Consider the following 26929-nt stretch of genomic DNA (forward strand, 5'->3'; position numbering starts at 1 on the left):
TGTGTGGCGGAGGGTACCCTGAGTACCTCTATCGGTTCTCCCTTCTATTCCAGTCTCGTACTGTTCGTGAAAAGAAAGCTTGTCGGTATGCCCCTGTGTGGGCTCTAATCTCTCTAATTTTATTCTCGTGGTCTCTTTGCGAGATATACGTAGGAGGGGGCAATATATTGCTTGACTCCTCGGTGGAGGTATGTTCTCGAAACTTCAACAAAAGCCCGTACAGAGCTACTGAGCGTCTCTCCTGAAGAATCTTCCACTGGAGTTTATTTGTCACCTCGGTAACGCTTTCACGATTACTAAATGATCCTCTAACGAAGCGCACTGCTCTCCGTTGGATCTTCTCTATCTCTTCTGTCAACCCTATCTGGTACGGATCCCACACTGCTGTGCAGTATTCAAGCAGTGGGGGAACAAGCGTACTGTAACCTACTTCCTTTGTTTTCGGATTGCATTTCCTTAGGATTCTTCCAATGAATCTCAGTCTGGCATCTGCTTTACCGACGATCAACTTTATATGATCATTCCATTTTAAATTACTCCTAATGCGTACTCCCAGATAATTTATGGAATTAACTGCTTCCAGTTGCTGACCTGCTATTTTGTAGCTAAATGCTAAAGGATCTTCCTTTCTATGTATTCGCAGCACATTACACTTGTCTACATTGAGATTCAATTGCCATTCCCTGCACCATGCGTCAATTCGCTGCAGATCCTCCTGCATTTCAGTACAATTTTCCATTGTTACAACCTCTCGATATACCACAGCATCATCTGCAAAAAGCCTCAGTGAACTTCCGATGTCATCCACAAGGTCATTTATTTATATTGTGAATAGCAACGGTCCCTGCGGCACGCCTGAAATCACTCTTACTTCGAAAGACTTCTCTCCATTGAGAATGACATGCTGCGTTCTGTTATCTAGGAACTCTTCAATCCAATCACACAATTGGTCTGATAGACCATATGCTCTTACTTTCTTCATTAAACAAATGTGGGGAACTGTATCGAACGCCTTGTGGAAGTCGAGAAACTTGGCATCTACCTGGGAACCCGTGTCTATGGCCCTCTGAGTCTCGTGGACGCATAGTTTCTGGGTTTCACACGATCTTTTTGAAACCCTTGCTGATTCCTACAGGGTAGATTTCTAGTCTCCAGAAAAGTCATTATACTCGAACATAATAATAGGTCTACAATTCTGCACATCTGTTCCACGCCCTTCTTGAAAACGGAGATGACCTGTGCCCTTTTCCAATCTTCTGGAACGCTACGCTCTTCTAGAGACCTACGGTACAACGGTGCAAGAAGGGGGGCAAGTTCCTTCGCGTACTCTGTGTAAAATCGAACTGGTATCCCATCAGGTCCAGCGGCTTTTCCTCTTTTGAGCGATTTTAGTTTTTCTATCCCTCTGCTATTGCAGGCCAGGGCATCAGTCGAACATTTTCTGTATCCACAAAGGCCTGTACAGGACCTGCAACACGCGGTCGTGCATTATCCTGCTGAAATATAAGGTTTCGCAGGGATCGAATGAGGGTAGAGCCAGGGTCGTAACACACCTGAAATGTAACGTCCACTGTTCGAAGTGCCGTCAGTGTGAACAAGAGGTGACCGAGACGTGTAACCAATGGCACCCCATACCATCAGGCCGGGTGATATACCAGTATGGCGATGACGAATACACGCTTCCAATGTGCGTTCACCGCGATGTCGCCAAACACGGATGCGACCACCACGATGCTGTAAACTGAACCTGGATTCATCCGAAAAAATGACGTTTTGCCTTTCGTGCACTCAGGTTCGTCGTTGAGTACACCATCGCAGGTGTCTGAGTTGATAGTCCATGCTGCTGCAAACGTCGTCGAACTGTTCATGCAGATGATGTTTGTCTTGCAAATTTCCCCATCTGTTGAGTCAGGGATCGAGACATGGCTGCACGATCCGTTACAGCCATGCGGATGCCTGTCATCTCGACTGCTAGTGATACGAGGCCGTCGGGATCCAGCACGGCGTTCCGTATTACCCTCCTGAACCCACCGATTCCCTATTCTGCTAACAGTCACTGGATCTCGACCAACGTGAGCAGCAATGTCACGATACGATAAACCGCAATCGCGATAGGCTACAGTCCGACCTTTATCAAAGTCGGAAAAGTGATGGTACGCATTTGTCCTCCTTACACGAGGCATCGCAACAACGTTTCACCAGGCAACGCCGGTCGACTGCTGTGTGTGTATGAGAAATCGGTTGGAAACTTTCGTCATGTCAACACGTCGTAGGTGTCGCCACCAACACCAACCTTGTGTGAATGCTCTGAAAAGCTAATCATTTGCATATCACAGCATCATCTTCGTGGTGTAGCATTTTTAATGGCCAGTAGTGTATCTAAGTACAAGAATGCATTTTGCCCTATGTCTGTCCTCGATTGTTCTTATGTCGTACTTCCAAAACGGGGCATGGCGTCATAAATGCCTCTCGGACGCCTTTACCTTCCAAAAGTCAAATTGATCGAAATCTAACAGAGCCAAGGTTTTATTTTCCATTTTTTAACATTTTTTGTGTTGTTGAGATCGAATATATAAGCTACCAAGATGATTCTACAATACGTCTTGCATTTATCTGTCAAGGTGAATGGTGTTTCGAAAGCACAATGGTATGTCGCAAGTCTATACACGAACTTGGTAATTTGGCTGCTATTTGCCCAGTGAGCTCATAAATGGTAAACATACCTCCTGCCTTCTTTCGGAGCAAGTATTCCAATGGTGTTCCAAACTCTAATACTGGATCGCTTATGTTTCCCAAATTCACTTCCATTTCTTCTTGTATCAAGTCAGCAAGCACTTTCTCCCTCTGGTGGAGACCATTGTCCTCTCTCCACCTATCCATGTTGACCTCTGCGTTTAAGAGCGGAATTAATTTCGCAGTCTCATATGGAGGGCATTGCTTTTACAGTCTCCGAAACCTAAAGGTTTCTATAAACAGCAACCTGACGCCTTTTATGATGGTTCAGTTTTTACTATACGATGAGCAGTTTCTAATGGCGCAGAGACTTGTCTTCAGATGGTACATACTTTTAGCGGTTGGTTGTAGCAATGTGGGGGTCGTACAGACGTGGCAAGATAGAGAAAACGAAACAAATAAGCAATGAACGTGGTGAGGTATCAGGAATTATTTACATCACGAGATCGAGATCATTACTTAGTTATGAGCTTATATGACGCCGCGCGTAATTTAAGTTTGGCAGTTATGTTGATGACATAGCATTACACATCAACAACTCCGACGCACTATAAACAAAGTAAGCCGGCCGAAGTGGCCGTGCGGTTAAAGGCGCTGCAGTCTGGAACCGCAAGACCGCTACGGTCGCAGGTTCGAATCCTGCCTCGGGCATGGATGTTTGTGATGTCCTTAGGTTAGTTAGGTTTAAGTAGTTCAAAGTTCTAGGGGACTAATGACCTCAGCAGTTGAGTCCCATAGTGCTCAGAGCCATTTGAACCATTTTTAAACAAAGCAAAGAAAGTGACTAAAGTTAACGTTTAAAGAATTAACGTTGCAGCTATTTTGTCTTTCCTGTGCGCTGAATCTTTCCCAGAGATGACCATTTCTTTTCCATTTCTTTCACATTTTTCTTGTACCTGTTGCCCACTATTTCCTCGTAGTTACCTTACCTATATCTGCTTTTATCTGTCCAATCTCTTTGATTGCTTTTTATCCCCAATCATAGCTTGTTCACCATCTATAATGACTGAATCATAGACGGAACATAAAACCCAAATGCTGAAGTTTTTCACATTTCCGCACCAGAATCCAAGAAGACTGTTCTTATAACCAAGACAGCAGCAGTTATTTTCTCCACAAGAAGCTGAACACTATACTTGCAAGAAATACGTCATTCAAACTAAACTTCTTCCACTTGAAAGGTAGCTCGGTCTTTATTGTCAAGATGAGATGCGACCCTTATAAGAGGTCTCGACGCAACTTGTATCCAATGTATTTTGCAGTAATTAACTGATAACATGTTTACAGTAAGTCACGTGTTGATATTATCCAAAACAGCACTTGATCTGAGGAGCTTTTTTAAATGACCGTGCAAATATAATAACTACTTACGAGTTTGCAGTAAACCTTTTTTTTATTTTTCGATATAGCCTCCTTTTAGACTTATACACTTCGTCCAACGCTGTTCTTATTTGTTGATCCCTTCCGAGTAATAGGAACTGTCCAAGTCTGCTAAATAGCTATTAGTTGCTGCAATCACCTCCTCGTTTGAATAAAATGTTTGTCCTGCAAGCCATTTCTTCAAACTGGGGAACAAATAGTAGTCCGAGGGAGCGAAGACTGGAGAATGGGGGGGGATGTGAAACGAGTTGAAATCCGATTTCCATTAATTTTGTGACGAAGACTGCTGAGGTGTGTGCTGGTGCATTGTCGTGATCGAAAAATTACTTTTTTGCGGTCCAATTGCCGGCGTTTTTCTTGCAGCTCGGTTTTCAGACGGTCAAATAACAATGAATAATATTCACATGTAATAGTTTTACCCTTTTCCAGACAGTCGTTGAGGATTATCCCTTGCGAATCCCAAAAGACAGCCGCCATAACCTTTCCGCCCGAAGGAATGGTCTTCACCTTTTTTGGTGCAGATTCTCCCTTGGTAACCCATTGCTTAGATTGTTGTTTGGTCTCAGGAGTATAGTAATGTATCCATGTTTCATCCACAGCGACGAAACGACACTTAAAGTCCTCCGAATTCTTCCTGAACAGCTGTAAACCATCCTTGCAACACTTTTCACGATTCTGTTTTTGGTCAAGAGTAAGGAATCGCGGAACCCATCTTGCGGATAGCTTTCTCATTTCCAAATGTTTATGCAAAATATTATGTATCCGTTCATTCGAGATGCCCACAGCACTAGAAATCTCACGCACCTTAACTCTTCTGTCATCCATCATGGATTTTATCAATGATTTCTGGAGTCGTAACCTCGACAGGGCGCCCAGAACGTTCAGCATCACTTGTGCCCACATGGCCACTCCGAAAATTTTGAAACCACTTATAAAGTGTTCTACTCGAAGGTGCAGAGTCACCGTAATGTTTATCAAGCTTCTCTTTAGTCTGTTGAGGCGTTTTGCCTTTCATAAAGTAATGTTTAATCAGCACACGAAATTCTTCTTTCTCCATTTATTGACAATCACTCGACTTCCTTGATTTACACGAATGCCAAACACAAATAATTAGACCAATATGGCTGAAACTTGCTGTGAGTTCTTTCCAAAGATGCTGCTAACTAAACATGGCCTCGATACGCGCCGGTGGTGCCATCTCTCGGACTTTTCACGGCCTTTCCAAACGCCCCTCGCAAAACCATACATATAAAAAAAAATGGCGTGCGCGCGAGCGTAGGCGTGTGTGCATGTATCGAGGAGCACCAGCACGTTTTTACCGTACGCCTCAGACCACCGAATTTCCCACGTTTAAGCCCAATCGAGAATCTTTGGGATCAGCTCGATCGGGCTGATCTCGCCATGGATTCTCAACCGAGAAACCTAGCGCATCTAGCCACGACAGTGGAGTGGGGATGTGTCAGTATCTTCCAGAACATCACTGACACTATTCCTGCACGTCTCATAGCGGTCCGCTCTGGAAAAGGCGGTTACCCAAGCTTTTGAGAGGCGGTGACACTGATGTGGCTGGCCGGTGTAGACTGACGTGTATCGATAATAAGCCAGTGATTTATACTGCATTTCTTATTTCTACACTGACTTCTGTTGTCCCTAAATGATCATGTGATCATGTGATCTCTATGTGATCAAAAGTATCCGGACACCCCCAAAAACGTACTTTTTTTATATTAGGTGCAATGTTTTGTCTCCTACTGCCAGGTAATACGTGTCAGCGACCTCAATAGTCATTACACATCGTGAGAGAGCAGAGTGGGGCGCTCTGCGGAACTCAACGGACTTCAAACGTGGTCAGGTGACTGGGTGTCACTTGTATCATACGTCTGTACGCGAGATTTCCACACTCCTAAACATCCCTAGGTCCACTGTTTCCGATGTGATAGTAAAGTAGGAAACGTGAAGGGACACCTACAGCACAAAAGAGTACAGGCTGACCTCCGCCGACAGTTGAAGAGAGCCGGCCGGTGTGGCCGAACGGTTCTAGGCGCTTCAGTCTGGAACCTCACGACCGCTACGGTCGGAGGTTCGAATCCTGCCTCGGGCATGGATGTGTGTGATGTCCTTAGGTTAGTTCGGTTTAAGTAGTTCTAAGTTCTAGGGGATTGATGACCTCAGATGTTAAGTCCCATAGTGCTCAGAGCCATTCGAACCATTTGAGTTGGTCGTAATGTGTAATAGGCAGACGTCTATGCGGACCATCGGACAGGAATTCCAAACTGCATCACGATCCACTGCAAGCTCTAAGACAGTTAGGCGGTAGGTGAGAAAACATGGATTTCATGGTCGAGCAGCTGCTCATAAGACACACATAACGCCGATAAATGCGAAACTATGCCCCGCTTGGTGTAAGGAGCGTAAACATTGGACGATTGAACAGTGGGAAAACGTTGTGTGGAGTGAGGTATCACAGTGCACAATGTGGCGATCTGATCGCAGGGTGTGGGTATGGCGGATGCCCGGTGAACGTCATCCGCCAGCGTGTGTAGGGCCGACAGTAAAATTCGGAGGCGGTAGTGTTGTGGTGTGGTCGTGTTTCTCATGGAGGGAGCTTGCACCCCTTGTTGTATTGCGTGGCACTATCACAGCACAGGCCTACATTGATGTTTTAAGCAGCTTTTTGCTTCCCACTGTTGAAGAGCAATTCGGGGATGGCGACTGTATCTTTCAACATGAACGAGTACCTGTTCAAAATGCACGTCCTGTTTTGGAGTGGTTACACGACAATAACATCCCTGTAGTGGACTGCGCTGCACAGAGTCCTATAGAACACCTTTGGGGTGTTTTGGAACGCCGACTTCGTGCCAGGCCTCACCGATCGACATCGGTACCTCTCCTCAGTGTAGCACTCCGTGAACAGTGGACTGTCATTCCCCAAGAAACCTTCCAGCACCTGACTGAACGTATGCCTGCGAGAGTGGAATCTGTCAGCAAGGATAAGGGTGGGCCAACACGACATTGAATTCGAGCGTTACCGATGCAGGTTGGCACGAACTTGTAAGTCATTTTCAGCCAGGTGATGACATAGTGTATCAAATTTATCATTATCTACATCGGTATCCACGTCTGTAAGCTATCAATCAATATAAAGTGGGTTACAGAGATGACATTCAATTGGACTGATGTCAAGGAGTCTGTGTGTGGTGCCGCGTGCTAGCAGTGCAGGAAGAGTGACACTCTGTCATTTCGGCCTTAGCGGGATGATTGAAAGGAGGAACTGTATTGTACTCCTGCACAGTTATAAGTAGATATCATTCAAAAAGTTGTTTCTTGTCTGTCAGGTGTAGCCAAGGTGTCAGCGACTCACTGAGCTGCTATCAGTGAGATTCTTTCTTCAAGGTTTCTACAGGACGGATACCGGTATGTAGATGGCTGAAAAGCATCCGATTAGCACGAAAAGGAGCAGTCACCGCGGTCGTAGCACTAATAAGGTATTGGCCTGATTCGTTTTCAGCGTTCTCTACGCACGCCCTATGTCTGCTGTTATTCCGATACGACATGCATCCCGTAAACTTATGCCATGCTCCAGTATTGTCAGCGCCAGTGTTTTTCGACACCTGTCAGACGATATCAACGGTTACGTCTGACATTTTGCAGACGGCGCAGTTGTCTAGAGCGAAGTGTTATCAGATAAAGAAATCTGCACAAGTCTCCAATCAGATATCAAAAAGATTTCATTGAGGTGCTAAGTTTAGCGGATTGCTTTAAATGTTCAGAAATGTAATACTATCACTTCACTAACCGCAGAATAGTATGGGCGTTAGTCAAATGAAAACAGAACACCCGCCTCAATGGGACCATGGAATGGTTCTGTAAAAAAGTAGTGACCACACGCGTTAACACATGTATCCCACTGGGAGGCCAGAAGATCGATTCATTTTTCGTAGAACGAGCATCGGGCTTTCTCAACTGACTCTTTACACACATTAAGTGACAAGGGATTGCAGGTAGTATTTCTGGATTTTCGGAAGGCTTTTAACACTGTATCACATAAGCAGCTTGTAGCGAAATTGCGTTCTTATGCAATATCGTCTCAGTTATGTGACTGGATTCGTGATTTCCTGGAAGAAAGGTCTCGGTTCGTAGTAACTCACGGAAAATCATCGAGCAAACCGCAAGTGATTTCTAGCGTTGTGCAAGGCCCTCTGCTGTTCCTTATCTATATAAACGATTTAGGAGACAATCTGAGCAGCCGTCTTAGGTTGTTTTCAGATGTTGCTGTCGTTTATCGTCAAGTAAAGTCATAATAAGATTAAAAAATTCGCGAAACGATTTAGGAAAGATATCTGTATGGTGCGAAAATTGGCCAATGACCCTAAATAATCAAAAGAGTGAGGTCAACCACATGAGTGCTACATTTAAGCCCCAAAGAAACCGGCACAGGCATACGTATTCAAATACAGGCAGATTTCAATGCTGGGCCATCAACAAGTGTCAGCGTGCGAACCATTCGACGAAACATCATCGATATGGGCTTTCGGAGCCGAAGGCTCACTCGTGTGCTCTGGGGCGTGTGCAGTTGCAGTGATATGGGATCCCCGATACGTCTAGATACTACTCTGACAGGTGACACATACGTAAGCGTCCTATCTGGTCACCTGCATCCATTCGTGTCCATTGTGCAACCGACGGATCTGGGCAATTCCAGCAGCAGAATGCGACATCCCACATGTCCAGAGTGACTCTAGGAACACTCTTCTGAGTTTAAACACTTCCGCTGCCCACCAAACTCCGCAGACATGAACATTATTGAGCATATCTTGGATGCCTTCCAACGTGGTGTTCAGAAGAGATCTCGACCCCTTCGTACTCTTACGAGTTTATGGACAGCCCTGCTGGATTCGTGGTGTCAATTCCCTCCAGCACTACTTCAGACATCAGTAGAGTCCATGCCACGTCGTGATGCAGCACTTTTGCGTGCTCGCGGGGGCCACTCACGATATTACGCAGGTGTACTAGTTTGTTCGGCTCTCCAGTGTAAGTGGAATCCGTTAAAGTTCGGTTACACGATGAATTAGTCAAATCCAAAGGCCGTAAATTCAACTATATACCTAGGAATTAAGTTACGAACAACTTAAATTAGAAACAACACATAGAAAATGTTGTGGGGAAGGCGAGAGAAATGCGATTTATTGTCAGAATAGTTAGAAAATGTAACACATCTACTGAAGAGACTGCCCACACTACGCTTGTCCGTCCTCTTTTGCAGTACTGCTGCGCTGTTTGAGATACTTAAACCAGATAGGATTAACAGAGTACATAGAGAAAGTTTAAAGAGGACCCGCCAGGTTAGCCGAACGCGCTAACGTGCTGGTTCATGGGTAGGCGCGCCGGCCCTGGATCGAATCCGCCCGGTGTGCCGGCCAGCCTGGATGTGGTTTTTAGGCGGTTTTCCACATCCCACTAGATGAATACCGGGCTGGTCCCCATGTTCCACCTCAGTTACAGGGCTCGCAGACATCTGAACGCTTTCTCATTATTCCATGGATTACACTAGTCGCAGACAGTTGGGTTACACTAATACACTAATTCCGTCTCGGGGGGGCGGGCGGGGGGGGGGGGGGCGGGGTGGCGGAAGGTAGGGCATCCGGCCACCCCTTCAACTAACATTGCCACATCCGATTAACCATGCTGACCCTGCGTATCCGCGGGAAAAACGGCATCAGCAAAAGAAAGAAAGAAGATAGAGAAAGATGAAAGAGCAGCAGCACATTTTGTATTATGGAGAAATAGGTGCATCATCAGCAAACGACTGCAGACTGCTGCTCACCGTTTCCACCAAATCATTTATGTATACAGAGAACAACAGCGGTCCTATCACACTTCCCTGGGACACTCCTGACGATACCCTTGCCTCTAATGAACACCCGCCATCGGTGACAACGTACTGGTGTCTATTGCTTAAGAAAAGTCGAGTCACTCGTATCTGCGAACTTATTCCGTATGCTCGTACCTTCGTTAACAGCCTGCAATGGGGCACCGTGTCAAATGGTCTCCGAAAATCCAGAAATATGGAATCTGCCTGTTGCTCTTCATCGGTAGTTCTCAGTATATCATGTGAGAAAAGGGCAACCTGGGTTTCATACGTGTGATGTTTTCAAAAACGATGGTGATTCGTGGAAGCAAGCGTCTGAGTCTCAAGAAAACTTGTTATATTCGAGGATTCTGCAGCAAACCGAAGTTAGGGATATTGAACTGTAATACTGCGGGTCTGTTCTTTTACTCTTCTTATATACTGGAGTCACCTGCGCCCATTTTTCCAGTCGCTTGGGACTTTGTGTTGTGCGAGACATTCACGATAAACTTGCTAACTATCAGGGACAGGTCTAGGGATCTTGCTGGACACGCGAGTCTCTCAACAACACACAGGTGGCTGTGCCGTCAGAGCTTCCTCACTCCCTACCAGCCATGATGAAGTCATACACTATAGCTCCTCACCCCACGACTCCAATAGTAACACTGCCATGTCTCTCCAAAACGTAGGAAGAATGGGATATCTCGCCGGGTCGTCGCTGTAGCAGCTGGTGATGATCATCTGGGGTTGCGCAGATTCATCAGTGAACTCAATGTGATGCCATTCACAAGCAGTCCATGTTTCCCGCTCATGGCGCCACACCAAATGCAGCTGCTTGTGTTGTGTTGTGTCAGTGGCAGCCTACGCATGGGACGAAAATTCCCGGCTCATGCTAGTTCCTAACCAATAGTGTACAATGACACCAAAAGTTGCAGGGAATCCATTACTATCTCTCAGATGGCAGGCATGGATGAGAACCGGTTATGATGTGCTTGCTGCTCAATATCGCGATCCTCCCTTCTAGTGGACTGAGCGAAGCAGTGCAGTGGTTAGCACACTGGACTCGCATTTGGGAGGACAACGGTTCAAACTGGCATCCAGCCATCCTGATTTAGGTCTTCCAAGATTTCCCTAAATCGCTTCAGGAATATGTCGGGATGGTTCCTTTGAAAGATACCAGCTGACCTCGTTCCCCAACCTTTCATAATCCACTGGGACCAATGACCTTACTGTTTAGTCCCAACCGACCAAACCAAACCAAACCAACTCAACCTTCTGACTGCCAGACATCATAGACCAGAACCTTGTCCACGAGTATGGCTGCCTTCATATCCCCATGCATTCCAACGTCGGACCTCTGTCACAGCTGAATGACAGAAAAATCTGGATATAGCAAAATTGGACCAGCCGGCCAAATAAAGGCCCAAAATAAGGTCACTTTCAGACTCTCACTTAAGACCAATGCTGCCTCACAGAAGTACGTGGTATGTCCAGGTCCTTCACAGTGACCACACAACTTATGACGTTGTTCACACTTCCCTACATATGCTACTACGACTGGTAACAACACTAAACACAAACAACAATAATATACTCTGGCGGTCACCGTACATACCAGAGTATTGCAACTCTAATGATTTACATGTTGTTGTTGTGGTCTTCAGTCCTGAGACTGGTTTGATGCAGCTCTCCATGCTACTCTATCCTGTGCGAGCTGCTTCATCTCCCAGTACCTACTGCAACCTACATCCTTCTGAATCTGTTCAGTGTATTCATCTCTTGGTCTCCCTCTACGATTTTTACCGTCCACACTGCCCTCCAATACTAAATTGGTGGTCCCTTGATGCCTCAGAATATCCCCCAGCAACCGCCCCTTCTCCTAGTCAAGCTGTGCCACAAATTTCTCTTCTCCCCAATTCTATTCAATACCTCCTCATTAGTTATGTGATCTTCCCATCTAATCTTCAGCATTCTTCTGTAGCACCACATTTCGAAAGCTTCTATTCTCTTCTTGTCTAAACTATTTATCGTCCACGTTTCACTTGCATACGTGGCTCCACTCCATATAAATACTTTCAGAAACGACTTCCTGACACTTAAATCTATACTCGATGTTAACAAATTTCTCTTCTTCAGATACGTTTTCCTTGCCATTGACAGTCCACGTTTTATATCCTCTCTACTTCGACCATCATCAGTTATTTTGCTCCCCAAATAGCAAAACTCCTTTCCTACTTTACGTGTCTCATTTCCTAATCTAATTCCCTCAGCATCACCCGACTTAATTCGACTACATTCCATTATCCCCGTTTTGCTTTTGTTGATGTTCATCTTATATCCTCTTTTCAAGACACGGTCCATTCCGCTGACTATTTTCGTGTACCGGGCTACATTGACACCCCACTATTTCCTCTGGAGGCTTCACATTTTTTTTTTGTCATGCAGTGTACATAAATATTCAGTGCTTGTATTTGCCCACCGCATGGCTAGTCCAGTAGCCACATTGTTTTTGCAAAAAAAAAATGGTTCAAATGGCTCTGAGCACTATGGGACTCAACTGCTGAGGTCATTAGTCCCCTAGAACTTAGAACTAGTTAAACCTAACTAACCTAAGGACATCACAAACATCCATGCCCGAGGCAGGATTCGAACCTGCGACCGTAATGGTCTTGCGGTTCCAGACTGCAGCGCCTTTAACCGCACGGCCACTTCGGCCGGCATTGTTTTTGCACTTCGCACTCAGCTCCCGCTTATCTCAAGCACCACTTAGCGAGAACGCTTAGCAAACATTACATTTGACGCCGCGGTATCTACATGATGGTATCGCGGCGCCTATTGCCTTTAGCAGATATTAATTTGGAGCAGATTCATTGCTTCATTCCTTGTGGCTGTTTAAGAACATCTCAGTGTCACAGGTAACCCTGATCCCAAATGCCAACGTTCGTCTGTAAGTCTCTCTGTGTTATTCCTCTTTGGTAAACCACGGATTTTAAGAAACAGGAAGGCGATGTTGGCCTGATGTATTCGACGATGCCCTTTGGCTACACTGTCTTAAGGATCGTTATAAGAATTACCAAATTAAAATCAACCTGAAGATGCCTAAATAAGGCGAAACGCGTAGTTGTAAAATAAAAAAATAAAATTCCAACCAAGACTGTTTTTAACCAATACGGAATAAAAATTTCCCGGAAAAACTATTTTTACCAGCAGGGCTCTTAATTATCTCCTAACTGCGTGGTTTCAATCTTCCGCTGCTGCATGGAGCTTCCTATCAAGCAATTTCTTCACTCTGACTGAATACATCAGTGACTCTTATCGTTCATATCTTTTCATCCTCAATTTTCATCTCACTCCTTAAACTTTCCTTTATGAGCGACATTCTATAAGTAACGCAACACGTTTTTATGATGAAATCAGGTTGGTCTCATTCAGGTTTCCAATACACCATATTGTTCCCCACTCTTTTGGCTACAAAACCCTGTTTTTCAACATTATCTCCGTTCAGTGCGACGACCTTACGCCACCTTCCTGGGAAGGCCTGTGTGCCCATATGTTTTTTGCTCGCGTATCATGCCATTTCTGGAAACCCAGAATCTACTCTGTAGGAATCAACATGGATTCCGGAAACAGCGATCGTGTGAGACCCAACTCGCTTTATTTGTTCATGAGACCCAGAAAATATTAGATACAGACTCACAGGTAGATGCCATTTTCCTTGACTTCCAGAAGGCGTTCGATACAGTTCCGCACTGTCGCCTGATAAACAAAGTAAGAGCCTACGAAATAACAGACCAGCTCTGTGGCTGGATTGAAGTTTTTAGTAAACAGAACACAGCATGTTGTTATCAATGGAGAGACGTCTACAGACGTTAAAGTAACCTCTGGCGTGCCACAGGGGAGTGTTATGGGACCATTGCTTTTCACAATATATGTAAATGACCTAGTAGATAGTGTCGGAAGTTCCATGCGGCTTTTCGCGGATTATGCTGTAGTATACAGAGAAGTTGCAGCATTAGAAAATTGCAGCGAAATGCAGGAAGATCTGCAGCGGATAGGCACTTGGTGCACGGAGTGGCAACTGACCCTTAACATAGACAAATGTAATGTACTGCGAATACATAGAAACAAGGATCCTTTATTGTATGATTATATGATAGCGGAACAAACACTCGTAGCAGTTACTTCGGTAAAATATCTGGGAGTATGCGTGCGGAACGATTTGAAGTGGAATGATCATATAAAATTAATTGTTGGTAAGGCGGGTCCCAGGTTGAGATTCATTGGGAGAGTCCTTAGAAAATGTAGTCCATCAACAAAGGAGGTGGCTCACAAAACACTCGTTCGACCTATACTTGAGTATTGTTCATCAGTGTGGAATCCGTACCAGGTCAGGTTGACAGAGGAGATAGAGAAGATCCAAAGAAGAAATGCGCGTTTCGTCACAGGGTTACATGGTAAGAGTGATAGCGTTACGAAGATGTTTAATAAACTCAAGTGGCAGACTCTGCAAGAGAGGCGCTCTGCATCGCGTTGTAGCTTGCTGTCCAGGTTTCGAGAGGGTGCGTTTCTGGATGAGGTATCGAATATATTGCTTCCCCCTACTTATACCTCCCGAGGAGATCACGAATGGAAAATTAGAGAGATTCGAGCGCGACGGAGGCTTTCCGGCAGTCGTTTTTCCCGCGAACTATACGCGACTGGAACAGGAAATGGAGGTAATGACAATGGCACGTAAAGTACCCTCCGCCACGCACCGTTGGGTGGCTTGCGGAGTGTAAATGTAGATGTAGATGTAGGTACCACTCTACTGGTCGATGTCAGTTTCAACATCTTGCTGCATCAATAACCTCCCCATCCACCACGTATTGCATTCTGCAAAGTGCATGCCTCATTAGGCCAAACAGATGGAAATCAGAAGGTCCGAGATCAGGGCTGTAAGGTGGGTGAGAAAGAACAGTCTTACAAAATTTTGTGTGCTCCTCTCTGGTGTGCAGACCTGTGCGAGGTCTTACGCTGTCATGGTGAAGAAGTTCGTTTGCATTTCTGTGGCGACGAACTCGCTGATGTCGTGTCTCCAATTTTCCTAGGGTAGCACTATACATTTCAGAGTTCGTCAGTGTACCGTGAGAGAGGACATCAAACAGAACAACGCCTTCAGAGTTGCCATGCCTTACCAACTGAGAGGCCGGCCGGTGTGGCCGAGCGGTTCTAGAAGCTACAGTCTGGAACCGCGCGACCGCTACGGTCGCAGGTTCGAATCCTTCCTCGGGCATGGATGTGTCTGATGTCGTTAGGTTAGTTAGGTTTAAGTAGTTTTGTGTCCTAGGGGATTGATGACCTCAGATGTTAAGTCCCATAGCGCTCAGAGCCATTTGGACCATTTGGACCAATTGAGGTTGCCGCTTTGATCTTTTTCTTCAGAGGAGCGTTGGTGTGGCGCCACTCATGGATTGTCATTTCGTTTCCGGTTCGAAGTGATGAGCCCATGTCCCATGGGTTGTCGCGATTTTCCACAAAAAGTTGCCATGACCATATTCTTTACGTGCAAGCAGTTCCACACAGTTGGCCCTTTGTTGCTCTATATGCTCTTCTGTTTATTGGCCGGGAATCCAGCAGGCACACACCTTTTAGTACACCAGTTGATGAACAAATGTGACAGCTCTACCAACAGAGACGTCTAGTTGAGCAGCGGTGTGTTTGATTGTGATCCGTTGAATATTTTGAATGAGTGTGTCCGCCGTTCGAACATTGGAGGAGTCACAGCTGTGTGCGACTGGCTGGCACGTGGGAGATCGGACAGACTTGCGCGACTTGGTTGTGATGATGACAGATACCTCGCCCAACGACTCACCGTGCTTTTGTTTCTATCAGGTATCCGTAGACATTCTGTAATATATCTGCGGTACTCTGTGTTCCCGCAAAAAGAAACTCAATGACAGTGCTTGGAACGCACTTCTGTAACAGACGATATTTTGGACGCTACATATAAAGCGCTCCGTCGTCAGGCCACAAGTGGCCCATTGTGACCATCCGACCGCCGTTTCATCCTCAGTTGAGGAAGCAGATAGATTTATACCTACAGATTGGAAAATTGCGCAGGTCGCACCAAAGAAAGGTAGTAGGAGTAATCCATCGAACTACAGACCTATATCATTGACGTCGGTTTGCAGTTGGGTTTTGGAACATGTACTGTATACAAACATTATGATACGTAATCAGCATGGTTTCAGAAAACATCGTTCTTGTGCAACGCAGCTAGCTCTTTATTCGCACGAAGTAATGGCCGCTATCGACAGGGGATCTCAAGTTGATTCCGTATTTCTAGATTTCCGGAAAGCTTTTGACACCGTTCCTCACAAGCGACTTCTAATCAAGCTGCGGGCCTATGGGGTACCGTCTGAGTTGTGCGACTGGATTCGTGATTTCCTGTCAGGAAGGTCGCGGTTCGTAGTAATAGACGGCAAATCATCGAGTAAAACTGAAGTGATATTAGGTGTTCCCCAGGGAAGCGTCCTGGGACCTCTGCTGTTCCTGATCTATATAAATGACCTGGGTGACAATCTGAGAAGTTCTCTTAGGTTCTTCGCAGATGATGCTGTAATATACCGTCTAGTAAGGTCATCCGAAGACCAGTATCAGCTGCAAAGCGATTTAGAATAGATTGCTGTATGGTGTGGCAGGTAGCAGTTGACGCTAAATAACGAAAAGTGTGAGTTGATTCACATGAGTTCCAAAAGAAATCCGTTGGAATTCGATTACTCGATAAATAGTTCAATTCTCAAGGCTGTCAATTCAACTAAGTACCTGGGTGTTAAAATTACGAACAACTTCAGTTGGAAGGACCACATAGATTATATTGTGGGGAAGGCGAGCCAAAGGTTGCGTTTCATTGGCAGGACACTTAGATGCAACAAGTCCACTAAAGAGACAGCTTACATTACACTCGTTCGTCCTCTGTTAGAATATTGCTGCGCGGTGTGGGATCCTTACCAGGTGGGATTGACGGCGGACATCGAAAGGGTGCAAAAAAGGGCAGCTCGTTTCGTATTATCACGTAATAGGGGAGAGAGTGTGGCAGATACACGCAAGTTGGGATGGAAGTCATTAAAGCAAAGACCTTTTTCGTCGCGACGAGATCTGTTTACGAAATTTCAGTCACTTTCTTCCGGAGATGGAGGAGGAGATTAGTGTTTAACGTCCCGTCAACAACGAGGTCATTAGAGCCGGAGCACAAGAAAAGGGTTAGGGAAGGATGGGGAAGGAAATCGGCCGTGCCCTTTCAAAGGAACCATCCCGGCATTTGCCTGAAGCGATTTAGGGAAATCACGGAAAACCTAAATCAGGATGACCGGAGACGGGATTGAACCGTCGTCCTCCCGAATGCGAGTCCAGTGTGTTCTCTTCCGAATGCGAAAATATTTTGTTGAGCCCAACCTACATAGGTAGGAATGATCATCAAAATAAAATAAGAGAAATCAGAGCTCGAACAGAAAGGTTTAGGTGTTCGTTTTTCCCACGCGCTGTTCGGGAGTGGAATGGTAGAGAGATAGTATGATTGTGGTTCGATGAACCCTCTGCCAAGCACTTAAATATGAATTGCAGAGTAGTCATGTAGATGTAGATGTAGATGCGTGTGGTCAGCAGACCGCTCTCCCGGTCGTTATGATGGTTTTCTTTGACCGGAGCCGCTGCTATTCGGTCGAGAGGATGCTAACACATAGCGCCGCCGTATATTGGAACTTCATGAAACTATGGGAGTTGAAACTGGAATATTCTACGATTTTCCACAACAAAATCCGAATTTTTTCAATCTAAACTGGCGGAGACCAAAAATGTGTCGCATTACTTATTGAACACCCCTTGTATTTCTGTTATTGCTTCTTCGACACAAAGGAACAGTGGGGGACAAATATTGCGCTGCTACCTTGTTCGTAGTTTCTTATTGTTTCCTCTTGGCTCTTGTGGATGTTGTTCACTGCCATATTACTACGAAATTTCAAGTAATTTGCACTGTTCTGCGTCGCTGAACGCTTTGTCTACAAATCCTATGAAAGTGTCTTCATTCATACTGACTCTTGCTTCTAGTTACACTCCTGGAAATGGAAAAAAGAACACATTGACACCGGTGTGTCAGACCCACCATACTTGCTCCGGACACTGCGAGAGGGCTGTACAAGCAATGATCACACGCACGGCACAGCGGACACACCAGGAACCGCGGTGTTGGCCGCCGAATGGCGCTAGCTGCGCAGCATTTGTGCACCGCCGCCGTCAGTGTCAGCCAGTTTGCCGTGGCATACGGAGCTCCATCGCAGTCTTTAACACTGGTAGCATGCCGCGACAGCGTGGACGTGAACCGTATGTGCAGTTGACGGACTTTGAGCGAGGGCGTATAGTGGGCATGCGGGAGGCCGGATGGACGTACCGCCGAATTGCTCAACACGTGGGGCGTGAGGTCTCCACAGTACATCGATGTTGTCGCCAGTGGTCGGCGGAAGGTGAACGTGCCCGTCGACCTGGGACCGGACCGCAGCGACGCACGGATGCACGCCAAGACCGTAGGATCCTACGCAGTGCCGTAGGGGACCGCACCGCCACTTCCCAGCAAATTAGGGACACTGTTGCTCCTGGGGTATCGGCGAGGACCATTCGCAACCGTCTCCATGAAGCTGGGCTACGGTCCCGCACACCGTTAGGCCGTCTTCCGCTCACGCCCCAACATCGTGCAGCCCGCCTCCAGTGGTGTCGCGACAGGCGTGAATGGAGGGACGAATGGAGACGTGTCGTCTTCAGCGATGAGAGTCGCTTCTGCCTTGGTGCCAATGATGGTCGTATGCGTGTTTGGCGCCGTGCAGGTGAGCGCCACAATCAGGACTGCATACGACCGAGGCACACAGGGCCAACACCCGGCATCATGGTGTGGGGAGCGATCTCCTACACTGGCCGTACACCACTGGTGATCGTCGAGGGGACACTGAATAGTGCACGGTACATCCAAACCGTCATCGAACCCATCGTTCTACCATTCCTAGACCGGCAAGGGAACGTGCTGTTCCAACAGGACAATGCACGTCCGCATGTATCCCGTGCCACCCAACGTGCTCTAGAAGGTGTAAGTCAACTACCCTGGCCAGCAAGATCTCCGGATCTGTCCCCCATTGAGCATGTTTGGGACTGGATGAAGCGTCGTCTCACGCGGTCTGCACGTCCAGCACGAACGCTGGTCCAACTGAGGCGCCAGGTGGAAATGGCATGGCAAGCCGTTCCACAGGACTACATCCAGCATCTCTACGATCGTCTCCATGGGAGAATAGCAGCCTGCATTGCTGTGAAAGGTGGATATACACTGTACTAGTGCCGACATTGTGCATGCTCTGTTGCCTGTGTCTATGTGCCTGTGGTTCTGTCAGTGTGATCATGTGATGTATATGACCCCAGGAATGTGTCAATAAAGTTTCCCCTTCCTGGGACAATGAATTCACGGTGTTCTTATTTCAATTTCCAGGAGTGTATTAGCACAACGTCAAAACTGCCTCTCTGATGCCTCTACTTTTCCTAAAGCCACACGAATTGCCACCTAGTACAACCTCAGTATTTTTCCATTTTGCTGTATATTACCTTGGTCAGAAGTCCGGATGCTACTCGGGTAGCAGAGTACCTGTGGCGTGCACATGGGGTTTTTTTAGGCTAGACAGTAGTGCGAGGTGTCCTGACGAACACTCACCAGTCGCTGAAAACCCAAGGATATTCTGGTCTTACGTAAAATCGGTAAGCGGGTCGAAGGCTTCCATCCAGTCACTCACTGATCAGTCTGGCCAGGCAACGGAAGACAGCAAAACGAAAGCTGAAATTTTAAATTTAGCATTTGAGAAATCTATCACACAGGAGGATCGTACAGACATACCGCCGTTTGAGTTTTGTACAGATTCCCATATGGAGGACATAGTGATAGACATCCCTGGGGTTGTGAAGCAGCTGGATGGGTTGAAAATAAATAAATCGCCAGGTCCTGATGGGATTCCAATTCGGTTTTACAGAGCGTACTCTACTGCATTGGCTCCTTACTTAGCTTCCATTTATCGCGAATCTCTTGCCCAACGTAAAGTCCCGAGCGACTGGAAAAAAGCGCAGGTGACGCCTGTATATAAGAACGGTAGAAGGACGGATCCTCAAAATTACAGACCAATATCTTTAACATCGGTTTGTTGCAGGATTCTCGAACATATTCTCAGCTCGAATATAATGAATTTCCTCGAGACAGAGAAGTTGCTGTCCATGCATCAGCACGGCTTTAGAAAGCATCGCTCCTGCGAAACGCAACTCGCCCTTTTTTCACATTACATCTTGCGAACCATGGATGAAGGGTATCAGACGGATGCCATATTCCTTGACTTCCGGAAAGCGTTTGACTCGTTGCCCCACAGCAGACTCCTAGCTAAGGTATGAGCATATGGGATTGGTTCCCAAATATGTGAGTGGTTCGAAGACTTCTTAAGTAATAGAACCCAGTACATTGTCCTCGATGGTGAGTGTTCATCGGAGGTGAGGGTATCATCTGCAGTGCCCCAGGGAAGTGTGGTAGGTCCGCTGTTGTTTTCTATCTACATAAACGACCTTTTGGATAGGGTGGATAGCAATGTGCGGCTGTTTGCTGATGATGCAAAGGTGTCGTCGTTGAGTGACTGTAGGAGGATAGAAGATGACTGGGACAGGATTTGTGATTGGTGTAAAGAATGGCAGCTAACTCTAAATATAGATAAATGTAAATTAATGCAGATGAATAGGAAAATGAATCCTGCAATGTTTGAATACTCCATTAGTAGTGTAGCGTTTGACACACTCACATCGATTAAATATTTGGGCGTAACATAGCAGAGCGATATGAAGTGGGACAAGCATGTAATGGCAGTTGTGGGAAAGGTGGGTAGTCGTCTTCGGTTCATTGGTAGAATTTTGGGAAGATGTGGTTCATCTGTAAAGGAGACCGCTTATAAAACACTAATACGACCTATTCTTGAGTACTGCTTGAACGTTTGGGATCCCTATCAGGTCGGATTGAGGGAGGACATAGAAGCAATTCAGAGGCGGGCTGCTATATTTGTTGCTGGTAGGTTTGATCATCGCGTTAGTGTTACGGAAATGCTTCAGGAACTCGGGTGGAAGTCTCTGGAGGAAAGGAGGCGTTCTTTTCGTGAATCGCTACTGAGGAAATTTAGAGAACCAGTATTTGAGGCTGACTGCGGTACAATTTTACTGCCACCAACTTATATTTCCCGGAAAGACCACAAAGATAAGATAAATTAGGGCTCGTCAGAGGCATATAGGCAGTCATTTTTCCTTCGTTCTCTTTGGGAGTGGAACAGGGAGAGAAGATGCTAGTTGTGGTGCGAGGTACCCTCCGCCACGCACCGTATGGTTGATTGCGGAGTATGTATGTTGATGTAGGTTCTGTGAATGCGAATTGAAAGTCCTGTTGCTAACAAAACGTTCCCTTACATTAAAATTAGACTTCAATGACCATATGTTCCTTATCGTAACATATTTCTTTTGTTGTTCTCTACCTCTTGTATTAATATGGACGAATATTTCCGAACAACATAATTAGTCATATATAGTGTACGTATTGTTTCACTCCCAAGACTGTACAACTATGAACCTGCTTATTGTATCAGACTCTCCCTAACACTTCACTTTTCAGAAAGTCTCTTCTTGCTATTGATAGTCTATATTTTAAATCCTCTCTACTTCAGTCACTACCAGTCATTTTCCTGTCTAAATTACAAAATTCGTCTACTACTTTTTAATGCTTGAATCATTAACAGGTATACATGTTGTTGTTTGCAGGTGACAATCACAAAGGAAGAGTACATCCCAGTGCCCCATCCCTACCCAGTGAAGGTGCCAGTGGAGAAGGAGGTACCGTACCCTGTGGAGAAGGTGGTGCCGTACCCGGTGAAGGTCCCTGTGGAACGGCCAGTTCCGTACGAGGTTCCGGTACCGAAGCCGGTGCCTTACGAAGTCAAGAAGTACATCCCGTACCACGTCAAAGTGCCCGTGGACAAACCCTACCCCGTACCCTACCCTGTCGAGAAGAAAGTACCTTACAAGGTGGAAGTCAAGGTGCCGGTCCCACACCCGTACCACGTCCACGTACCGAAACCCTACCCTGTCGTCGTAGAGAAGAAGGTTCCGCAGCCGTATCCGGTCCACGTCAAGGTTCCTGTACCCAAACCCTACCCGGTCCACGTCAAGGTCCCGGTGCACATCCCTGTCGAGAGACCGGTACCGTACGAGGTCAAAGTCCCGGTGGAAAAGCCCGTACCGGTGCACGTGATCAAACCTTACCCAGTTCCGGTCGAGAAGAAGGTCCCGTACCCGGTGGAGAAAGAAGTTCCGTACCCGGTGAAGATACCCTACGATCGTCCTGTACCGTATCACGTGGAGAAACCCTACCCAGTTCCTGTAGTGAAGAAAGTACCCTATCCAGTGATCAAGCCGGTTCCGTACCACGTAGAGAAGGAGATACCGTACCCGGTGAAGATACCTGTCGATCGCCCCATACCATACCCTGTAGAGAAACCATTCCCAGTTCCTGTGGAGAAGGAGGTGCCCTTCCCTGTAGAGAAACCTGTCCCATACCCTGTGAAGGTACCTGTAGAGCACCCCGTCCCATACCCTGTTGTTAAGCACGTCCCATACCCAGTAAAAATATCAGATGAAAAGCACCACGACTTCCACCATGGTGGCGACTTCCATCATGGTGGCTTCGATCGCCGAAGGTAATTTTTGTTATAATCTTTTTTAAGTAAAATATTGTACAGACAAATAAAAAAATACATTTTTTACCTTATTTCGTTGTTTTTATCCACCACTCTCCTTACATGGTATTAACGTCCCTACAGTGGATCCAGAACTCGTCGGAATTGCAATAGCCAAAAATCATTGTCAGGTAACGTGTGTTTGTCTATGGTAAGCAAATGATGACACCGAATTTCACGAAACCGTCTCTCACAAGGAAACGTCTGCTAGACACCCCAATTTACGAAATTTAGAGTTCCAAAATGACACCCCCTCCTTTCTCCACTGATTATCGATATGACATTTTTAACACTAAAAGCAATTTGTGCGCACACACACACACACACACACACACACACACACACACACACACACACACACGTTTAAGATAATTAAAAATTATTTAGAAATGCTGATCTAGTCGCAACAGAGACTTTTTCAAACCTCATTAATGAACAATAGTGGCAGATTGTTTATTGTGCTGATAACAAACACTAAATATAATGCTTTCCTCAACACAGTACTCATATTCTTCGAAAGTTGCTTTAAAGTAAAACGTTTAAAACAGAATACTGGCACTAACAGGCAACCTTGGTGGCTGACTAATGGGATAAGGGTATTGTGTAGCACGAAGTGGGAATTATATCAAAACGCAAGTTACTATAAAGTGCTTAAAAATGTCATTGGGAAGGTAAAGATCATTTGCTGTGCAAATAAAATAGCTAATTCTCAGGATAAAATTAAAACAATAATCTCAGTAGTAAGGATGTGTTTGATCAGTAGCACAAGGTTGAGGATATAAAGTCAATACGTGGTAAACTGTTTTTATTACTGATAAGTCAGACATATGCACAGTATATAACAATACTTTCTGAATGTAGCAGGTGAACAATAAAAACTTAGTTTCTGTGAGGAATCATAGGAAATGGCTTTCCTTCATGTGGCTAATAAGGGGGCAATTTAGTTAATAATTAAACTGCTGAAGACTAAGAAGACTCACTGAAATGATGGTCTATGTAGCAGGAAGTAAAGCACCATTCCGCATATGTTAACTCAGTACTTAGCCAGATTTGTAATTTTTATTCTAGGAATGGTCACTTTCCTGACTACTGAAAGTACATGAAACTGCTTTACAGAACAGGAAAAAGGGATAATGTACACAGTTATATCCCTATCCATCAGTGTTTGCAAAAGTTACTGAGAATTTTGTATACATGAGGGCAATTAATAATTTCAGTTCACATAATTTGCTGTCAGACGTAAAGCTTGGATTCAAAAGAGATTTAACAAGTGAAAACATTATGTTCACTTTTCTTGGCCAGACTCTGGATGGATCGACCAAAGTTGTGAACACTAGGCATGTTATTTCATTTCACTAAGGAGTTTGGTTGTATTGATCACAAAATACTACTGCAGAAGTCTGACCATTATGAAATAAGAGAAGTAACTCAGAAATCATGCTTAAGACCACACAGAAAAAGGTCACTCTCCACTGTAATGCAAAAGGCTATGAGATGGTGCTGACTGGTGGACGATAAATGTGGGGTGCCTCAGGGGTCAGTGCTGGGACTTCTACTGTTTGTTATACATGTAAATGATATCCCTTCTAATGTGATAGATGATTCTAAAGTGTTTCTGTTTGCTGATAGCACTAGCTACGTAGTGAAGGGTGTTGAGTGCGGCATCCTGTATCAAATAGTGCATTTCAAGACGTTTTATAGCTTATGTGAAAAACTGATTCTAATTCACAGTTAAGACCCAGTTTTTACAGTTTGTAACACACAGCTGAACGACAACTGACATTTCTGTTACACAGGATGGGCATATGATCAGGAAGCTTGAAAAAATTCAAATTTATAGGTATTTGGAGAGACAGTAAACTGTCATGGAAATCCCATGTTCAGGATCTCGTTCGAAAACTGAATGCTGCTGTATTTACTGGTAAAACAGTATCTGCAACAAGTGAGAGGCCAACACGAAAATTAGTCAGCTTTGCTTATTTTCATTCGCTTATGACATGCAGCATAATATCCTGGGCTTACTCTTCTCATTTACAAAGGGTATTTTGGAGGGAAACGGGGAGTTAGAGGAATAAGTTCAGAAACCTCTGGTCGGTTCTTGTTCAGAAATCTGGCAACTGTGATGCTGGCGTATCAATACATATTCTCTTTAAGGTTATTTGGCGTTAACAATATTAGCAGCTTTTACTCAGTTAACACCAAGCAGAAATGCAATCTTCATTTCGAACATAGAGCATTGACACTTGTGTGTAGTATTCTACTGCATACATTTTTGGTAAGCTGCCAAAAGAAATAAAAAAAATTTACCAGTAATCTTCGCACATTCAAGTCTAAACTGAAGAATTTCCTTCTGTCAGAGTTTCTGGAAAAAAATTAAGTAAACTGCTGCGTTAAATTGTTGATTATATTAGTATATACTCAGCTGCTTGATGCCTAAATAGAATTTGTGTGAGCTGTATTTTATCTCTTGTTAACTTTTCCGATAATGTTTCATCTATTGACTCGTTCCATCACCACGCAGACTGGCTCATCAATTTGACTCTAGGAAACTAGAGGTGTAAAATAAAATAGAAGTGACTTAAGATTTGTCGACATGAGTCTTACTAATAATAAAAACAATAATTATTCATCTTTTGCTCATTTTGCACACTTGTAAAGACAAGTCAGTGGCAGGGGAGACTGTTTTACTGTGCAACACTTCTTTCAAAGTTTTGTCTGGCCAGCCCGGTAATACAAGCTTAATATATTTCTTTACTCCAATTTTAAATGATGGCACTCACTTGTGTGTCGCAGACTTTTTCAGAAATTACAGAAATTACTGAAGAAAAGTAAGGTTTTCTGAACGTTAAAAAATGTTCCAAAATACAAGATGGCTATGTATCTAGCAACAAACATTGTATTTAAATTTAAATGTGTTACAGGCGAGAAAATTTTATCAGTACTGTATTTAATAGTCTGTGTGTTACATTATTACTCGACTATACACCAATAAGAGGCAAGTGAAATCAAAGTAAGTAGAACTATTATCAAAAATTCACAAGATAAATACGTTTTGAAATAGAAGCCACTGAAAAATAACTCACGTTTCCGTTTTCAAGACAGGTAAAATTGTTAATATATGAAAGAAACTCAGATCATTTGCAAATGTCACGTATTACATTGTGGAAGACCTGCTTCCCTGCAAGGTTACAAGATGGTGCACAACTGGTGGAGACATGACTTGAAAATCCACAACCTCGTGCCTTACAACATAAACAGTAGCAAACACAATCTTAGGTCTCACAGGAAGAAAAATGATATAAAAAGGCCGAAAACATGTGATTCTAAAATCGGTCACTGCACTGAAATAGCGATTCCTAGGTACACTGCCTTGCAGGTATGACATGCCTCCCACACAGACAGACACACACACACACACACACACACACACACACACACACACACACACACACTATCCTCCACATACAACACGCCTCTCTCCCACCCCAAACACACACACGCACATTTTACTATATGTAGGTTTGTGTGTGTGTGTGTGTGTTTTCCAAATAATCTCGTAAACCAATGGTCCGCTTTCAACTAAACTTGATACACTTATACCTTAAGCCATCGGCACACGGACCGTGCATCCAAACGAGCGTTGAGCGTGCCGAGTTTCTGACGTCATAGCGTGGAATAGCACGTTCGGGAGTGTTTCGGATCGTGCAGAGCAATATCTGGCACGTCAGATATTCTGAGCGTGCGTCTGAGCGTTGACCAATGAGATGGCACAACGCCACCTACGTCACAAGCACGCCGTCTCCCTTCAGTGCAGAGTTGTGAGGCGCCTTATTAGCATTGATTTGAAGCCTATATGTATATTCGCCGTTTCTGAGCACCAGCAAATTGAGAATCACTGGAAAACCCATTGTTAACTGTGTGATTCGTTCCAATACAATAATGAGAAACATCACATTCATGGCAAAAGAATTATTGTATCTTGCGTATTATGAGAGTATGCTATTTGAAGGCAGTGACACACTGAAGATCCACCCAAAACGCATTGTTCTTGGTACAATTTGTTATAATTGTATTGCAATTAGTAACACATCTACGATTAAGGTTTTCAGCAACGGCTAGGATACTATTATTAGAAGCAAGGTATGTGTTG

At 44.9% G+C, this 26929-nt stretch overlaps 1 protein-coding gene across 1 annotated transcript in view; it reads left to right on the top strand.

Annotated features, from left to right (window-relative positions):
* LOC124718657 (repetitive proline-rich cell wall protein 2-like) overlaps window positions 1-22744 on the top strand; it is a 150870-nt gene extending 128126 nt beyond the window's left edge. The window contains exon 2 of the mRNA XM_047244285.1: window positions 21806-22744. Within this exon, the coding sequence (XP_047100241.1) occupies window positions 21806-22744 (939 nt within the window). The remainder of the gene's footprint in view (window positions 1-21805) is intronic.
* Window positions 22745-26929: the final 4185 nt, after the last annotated feature.

The sequence above is a fragment of the Schistocerca piceifrons genome, chromosome 10 (assembly GCF_021461385.2).
Source record: "Schistocerca piceifrons isolate TAMUIC-IGC-003096 chromosome 10, iqSchPice1.1, whole genome shotgun sequence".
NCBI lineage: Eukaryota > Metazoa > Arthropoda > Insecta > Orthoptera > Acrididae > Schistocerca > Schistocerca piceifrons.